Source organism: Poecilia formosa, unplaced genomic scaffold, assembly GCF_000485575.1.
Source record: "Poecilia formosa unplaced genomic scaffold, Poecilia_formosa-5.1.2 Scaffold10, whole genome shotgun sequence".
NCBI classification, from domain to species: domain Eukaryota; kingdom Metazoa; phylum Chordata; class Actinopteri; order Cyprinodontiformes; family Poeciliidae; genus Poecilia; species Poecilia formosa.
Window position 1 is genome coordinate 1,757,765 of NW_006799949.1, and position 7,218 is coordinate 1,764,982.

General features: G+C 35.4%; 1 protein-coding gene across 1 annotated transcript in view; it reads left to right on the forward strand.

The window, feature by feature from the left end:
* The first annotated feature begins 6,639 nt into the window (after positions 1 to 6,639).
* LOC107834492 (kinesin-like protein KIF14) overlaps positions 6,640 to 7,218 on the forward strand; it is a 10,845-nt gene continuing 10,266 nt past the window's right edge. The window contains exon 1 of the mRNA XM_016665959.1: positions 6,640 to 6,644. Within this exon, the coding sequence (XP_016521445.1) occupies positions 6,640 to 6,644 (5 nt within the window). The remainder of the gene's footprint in view (positions 6,645 to 7,218) is intronic.

The following is a 7,218-nucleotide window of genomic DNA, read 5'->3' on the forward strand; positions in this document are numbered from 1 at the left end:
TTTCGTGGATCTCTTAAGTTTTCTCTTTTTGACGATGCAGGATGGCCCTGGTCATTAACTAAAAGACACCAAAAAATTTAGTCACTTATTGATTACACTTTTAATCAGTGACTTGAACAAAAGTGAATACGTTTGTTTGTTTTTTCTTGTATAAAGACAACAATTCTATTTTCTATGGCATTTTGTTATATTAGTTCAGGGACTCTTTTAATGAATCAATGAATTTTTCTTTGATAAAAGCAAATACAAATGTAAAAAGCTAAAACATTTCTTGCTGAAAACATTCAATTTTACAGAAAACGCCCCATTCTGAAGGATAAATATCCAAGTGATCATAAGGAAAACTTCTTGGGCTTTTACATTTTGGTAAACCGCTGACAAATAAACCTATTTTTAACAACCGTGCGGGCATGTTCGGACTCCAAACTCAACCATATTTAATGTTGTGGAGGTGATTTGGTCAATGTCGTCATTCAAGTGGCTTTTATGCCAGAACTGTATCAATGAGTGAGAGCAGATTCAAACAGTTTTCTCACATGCGGCTTAAATAATATCCAAGGTGAAACTAAGACCCCATTATAATCTGGCTTCTGAAACGTCTCACTACATTTATACAAAATATACATAGGAGGTTTACAACTTTAGGTTTCACTTCAAACTAACTAGCCTTGAATGGATTGGAGTCAGAGAACTCAAATCCAAGTTCAGCAGGAGTTGAGGCTCTGCAGCCACTCTCCATGTGCAGGGCAGCACCTGCTCTGTGTCTGGAATAGAGGAAACACATTGCTCTTATTATTTCTTATTGTCTATAACGGTAATCTAAAAATATTGAATAGGTTGAGTGAAGTCATCTGTACAGTTCTTTGCAAAAGTTCACTTTTATCACATTATAGCCAAAAATTCCAACATATCCTATAGGGATTTTATGTGTTAAATAAAAAAAATATGCATGATTACAAACTGAAAGGAAAACGATGCATGGTTTCATGGCCGTCACAATGATTATGTTCGATTCAGACTTGTCCTCCTCCCAGTTGAAAAATATATATATATTTTTTCTTGTGGAACATTTTATGTCTTTCATGTATTTTTTATAGAACTAAATCGGTCAAAATTGGCACAAGCTGATGAGACCTTAAAAAAAACTCAATGCCATTATAGGCTAGAAAAGGCCTAATTTGTTCTGATGAAGGTGGTTGGATAAAAAAAAAAGACATAGATTGCAGAATATGTTTAAGTTGCAACTTATTGATGGTATCTCTTATTAGTGATTGCGTTGTTACAAGTATGGACAGTTGCTACTTCATGTCAGAAAACCTACGACTGCAGGATGTGCCTGAGTTATGATTTCTCTCTTTTTTTCTTTGTCGGCTCTCAGGAAGCTGGTTCAGCATTTAATGTTCTTACCTCAACTTGGCAAATTTCATCATCCGTCCTCATGTTTATCTGAGAATTTAGTTATGAGCGAAGCTGTGGTGTCACAGCATTGGCACTGGCCATTTTCTCTTGTCTCCTTGATATTTTTTGTTTTACCGTGTAACGGTACACTTGAGCTGAAGACAGTCTTGCCATCTTCAGTGTCAACAAATCTGTTTGTTAGAGAGTAGACTAAATACCATTCACACACATTATTACATTGGTATAACCATAAGACTGGGACAGGCAAATTTCTGGCAGGCAAGTGATAAAACGAACAAACCCATAAATTGGTAAGAAATTTTAACAGTGTGTGTTTTTTTTTCTTTATTTGTAGCTGTTATATTTTCAATGGGCCCAGCCCAAATAACATAAAGCTTAAGCAGCAAGCTTTTACTATGAAATCAATAAAACAGATAATGTTGACCAGCCTTTTCTTATAGCTCTCCCTGATGCAGCTCGCTCATCTCCCCCACTACAATCCTTACAACTACAAACTATCTCCACTGTTGTTATTGCCTGAACACATTATAGTGAAAAAAATCACTGGCATTAATGCACTTTTGTCTTTCTGAACTTGTAGAAAGCACTATTATATTTTATGTCCCGATTCGAGGTTTTGTGTCATGCTCTCACTCCACTCCTGTGATCATCATGATGTTTTATTTTTTTTCTATTTCTTTGTTTGTATTTAATTACAACAAATCAAATGTTTGCCATGTGTTACTTTGCAACCAGAATCTACTGTTGTCATTTAAGGTGCAGGACTTGTACCTTTAGTGACCCGTGGAGTAACATTCTCAAATCAGACAACCTAGTAGAGATGTAAGAATCACCTGCAGATGTCGATTTTTGTCAAATTCCAGTGGCTCTTGAGCTGTTTCAACACGAGATACAAAATAGCCTTTCTGCTGTGTTGTCCAGAAATATTCATAATAGGAGTTGAGACAAAGTCACATTGTGTGTGTTACAAAACAATCTCTGTAACATCTGTATTTTCTGGAGGTCTGCATTCATTTAGATTTCCAAAAGGCTCCTATAGAACTTTGAAATTCAGTTCATGGAGGAGGTCAGACATGACAACTGGAGGGTTGTCTATTCAGTACTCCTTAATTTACTTTATGTCTTGCTCTCTCGCAGCCTAAATGAACCGCAGACGTATCCCAACATGCCCTGGAAAATATGTCCTTCCTTTTGAATAGCTTTTATATCTCTTTGCTTTCTGTCACCTAATCAAGAACACTTCCCTGATGCTAACTTTTTGTCATCTTCGAACAGTAATCATCGACATCATCGAGTGTTTTTGCTAACACTAACCGGTAGCACTTACATTTAGTGCTTTCGCAGATCAGAAAATCTTTTTTCAGAACAGCTTGCCATAGGTCAGGCCATTCTGGCTGAATAATGGAATCCAGTGAATTTGTGGTGCATCTACATTTTCTTGACTTCTTTTAAATGTGAGAAATCACGGTCCCTTGTCATATTTTATTTTATTTTTTTATCAAAAATAAACATCGGCATGAATTTTGAACGCTTGAAACTTTTTATTCTTACCTACTACTACTTGTTTTATTATTTTATTTATTTATTTATTTTTTTATGAACATCCTCACCATAAATACGGTCATGCCTCATCTACTCCCTTATCAGCAAGAGATAGAAGAGAAGAATGGGTGCTCTTTGGGTAGGCCATAAATTCTTCCACTCTTTGTCATCCAATCTCGGGGTAATGTCGTTCAAAATCCCCGTACCATCTATTATCCAGGTATAATAGGTTCCTGGTCATGCAGTGTCCATCCTATTATTATCCCATAACTTTAAACTATCAATAACTTTGAGGTTCAGAGATAGTTAGATGTTGGTGAGAAAAAAAAAGGAAGTATAGGAGAGGTGAAGGAAGTTGAGCAGTTGGTAAAGCAAATATTAAGGTGATGTTTGTTCTCTGCGAGTTGTTGATAGTTGTTGACTTTGACTGGGAAAGTGCTACTCAGAAATGTGTTGGTTTATTTCTGTTGTAGTGCTTTGTTTCCTGAGGAGGGCAGCCCTGTGCCTTTAAAAAAGTTGAGTAGTCACAGAAATTGATAAGAAAAGTTATTTTGTCTGTTTCATCACGTTGTATTTAGATCTATTTCCTCACATTAACAAACATTTTCAGTTTTATCGTAAATCTCATGAATTAGGAGATTTTCACAGGCGGAATAAACCTTTAGATATGAAATTCATCATTTTATCAAGGTCTAAAAACAACTTTGAGAAAGCATTGTTGTATTGTTTTAGAAAGAAGGTGTGTAATTATTTTAAACTTAAAAGTTAAAGTGCATTTATTTGTATGAATTGAAAGACATTACAACTTTTTTTTTTTTTTAGCTGAATTGTACTTTTTGCTTTTCTAAAAGACTACTCCACACCATAATTTAATTGTAAGATTAATTCACATTCTTGCAAGATATTTTAGAATTTAATATTTGCATTAAAATACGCTCACTACCACCAAACAGATATCGACACTTAGACAAACACACACACACACACACACGCACACACACACACACACGGGCACAGACCAGACTTGGCTAGTTGACATCAGAGTATATCTAAGATATAGATATGATCAATAAAGTGTTGCTCTGCCTATTGATTTTTGCCATATGGAAGATTTGTTGTGTGAGTAAGCAATGCTTTTATGGCCTCTAAAATGATTGTGCAAGAAGAGGTTTTCTATTTTTTTCACTCAGAAGTTGCTTAGAGCAAAACTCTAAGAGACAGTTGGTGGTTTTAACAGGTTTGTGTACACAAACACATATAGTCACTTGTAATTAGGCCTTATATGAATAACTTTTTACTCGGATATCAGTGGTGTTTTAGTTTTAGCTCACCAGTAAACCCATCCATACTTTACTTTATGTTATTACTCTTTTACCTCTGCTCATATTTAATTATTAATAAACACATGAGTGCTCTTGTCTTTGGTCTTGGAGTCAAACAGTAACCCAGTATCTTGAGTCTGTTGTTAAATTTGAAGCTCAGTTACAAATTGGTACAAGTTGCTCACTTGTTTTCTTCTCATTTTACCATAACTTCATTCAAACTGTTCAATTTCTTCTTGTCTGTATGGCTGCTACTGCATGTCACAGCAGTGGAAGCCTCACAAAGTCGAGTCCTGCTCTTTAAATACCGATTGCTATTAAATAAGTTACTTCGGGACACTCGTTACATTGAGATGTTATTTTTTATTGCTAAACAGCACAAGATAACAACTCTAATCATAATTTGAAATCTGTTGATATTAATTCATTTTCTCAATGAGATAACAGTATGGAGTAGGAAATTAACAACCTTGACACTATTGTTAATTTTTGGGATTGTTAAACACCATAGCTGGTGTTTATTGTTGATAACAAATTTTACACATTTTTTATAAACAAGATGATAAATACTTAGGTCTAATCTAATTTAATTTAAGTCTAACTGGATTAATTTTATTACGCATGGATAGAATCATTTGGCTTTTTATTGCCTTCAAATGTGAGTTTTTTTGTGACTTCATACAATGTAAATGGAAGCTAATTCTAAACAAAAACTAATAGTCTAGATAAGATGATGTAGAATTTTATTTTTGCTTATAGATTAGGAGAAGAATTGAGCATACAGTGTCTTTCTTAAGAAACCTATACAAGTTAATGGGCATTAACTATCACAATCTGGCTTTAACAAGATTCACTCCAAGTCAGTGCTTTTCATTTAGCTGAGGAAACAAAAACATCAGATTCCGGGTCACGTTTCTCTCTTTCGACTCATCCAGACTTGAACAGCAGCCCCATTCAGAAGGAACGTTTTCCTTTCCTGTTTCACTCAATTGGTAATTTTGTCCATGTGGCATGCTCTGCCTGCTTCACTGCTTCACTTTATTTTATTTTATCTTTTATTTTTATTTTTTTGCTCAGTTTTTTTTTTTTTTTTAATGCAGTGGGATACAACTGATGCGTTTATTTTTTATTTATTTAGTTTTTTACATTAAAAAAAACTCATTTGTGTTACTGGTTAATTCTGAAGCATGGTTTAAAAAAAAACAACAAATAAATAATTTCATGACAAGATTGTTTGCATCCCCATTGCCCAAGAAAATAAGAGAAGAAAGAAAAGTCCACTGTTAGCATTGCATTCTCAATTACCAGGCACGGCATTAAAAACAATATTCAAACGGGATACCAAGGTCGGCCCTGACTCCCAGTACACTTCTTTTAGATGGCACTTATAATGAGGATGTTGCAGTTTTTTTTAAGTGGTATATTTATAGTGTGTTTTATTTCTCCTTCTCTTCTATTTTTTTCTTTAGTTTGTTTAAAGAAAAAAAAATCTATGTAGAGCACTCTGTAATGTTGTTTGAATGTAGAACTTCTAACAGAAGAGGGAGGCTTAACTCCAAATACTAAATTTCATACAGGAAATTCTTATGAAAGTATAATATCAGCAGTCATTTTCTTATATAATGTAAATATTAAGTCTAGGAGTAAAAAAGAGAGGGCAGCAAAACGAATATGTGATGAACTATGCCTGACTTTTTCTTTCCCTTTTGGTGGGAGTGAAATACTTTTGGAAACATCAGTTATTGAAAACTGGCCTGCAAAAATAAAGCGGTGCATATAATAGGTTTCCTGTCAAAAAAAAAAAAAAAAGGCTAGAGAATTCCTGTCATTGCACCACCACCTCTAAGACCTCTTCTTCTGTTAAACCTGCCTGCATTTATTTGCCTTAGAATTACCTGCCAGCTCAATTTAGTAATTGACTGTGTCATAAGAAAGCAAACGAGCCCCCTTGCCCCTGCCAAACCATACCTTTGTGTGCTTTTTTTGTGTGTTTGAAAGTGTGTGTTCTGCTAGCTTACCGCCCATCTAATTTGTAAAATCCTCCCTGCTTTGCCATTTGTCATAAGCAGATATATATGTCTCTGTTTTTATCCTTGTGTGCAAATGCATGTTAGCAAGCAAGCATTCAATCAGCTGACTCTCACCTTCATGACCTCACTCTCCCACGTCCCCTCCTTCCCGTCTTCCAATCTGTGCTGCAGACACTGTCAGGAACAGCTCAGACACCAGAAATTACCCACGTCGAAACAATGACCGATCTATTTATAAGTTCACCGCCTTGCCTTTTGTACTGGCTGACACTGCTCGGCATGTGTGCGCACACACACAACCTTAAAACAGCCATATCAGTGATGGCATGGGGTGAATAGGTTAGGGATAGTCCTGGTTTTCCTTACCCCGCCGCGTCGCCGCAGATCCCTGGATTTACCCGTCTTTGATGTATACTTTGAGGGTAATTAGTGAGAACTGGGTCAGAGTAGGCCGAGAAAGCAAAACAGTGTGGTTGTTTCAGCGACTGGGTGGTAAGGAGATGCTTAGATCTGCTTGAGAAAAGCCTGTAGGTGTTGGAGGTTAAATGCCTGTCCAGTATGAACCACTTTACGTGACGCGAGCGGCCCTCTTTTTTGTTGCATCTGCCTTGACGCAAATAAACATTGCTCAAAAAGTTTCTAAAATGTAATTTTTTTCAGTGTAAATATCTTCATTATCTTTTTTTCTAAATCATTCTCACCAGTGGATGCATTTTATTAACCTTATTTGTAGTGTTAGTGTGGTTTTCTTCTCGGTTAACTTGCAGCTTTGAATACATCAGTGATGATGTATTTGTGTTTTTCAATACTCTCATCATAAATTATTCTTCCAATTCTTTTTCATTTGCTCTTTAATGAAAAAATGTGATATTTAAAGAATGGCTAAATAGTTGTTGAGTTTTTTT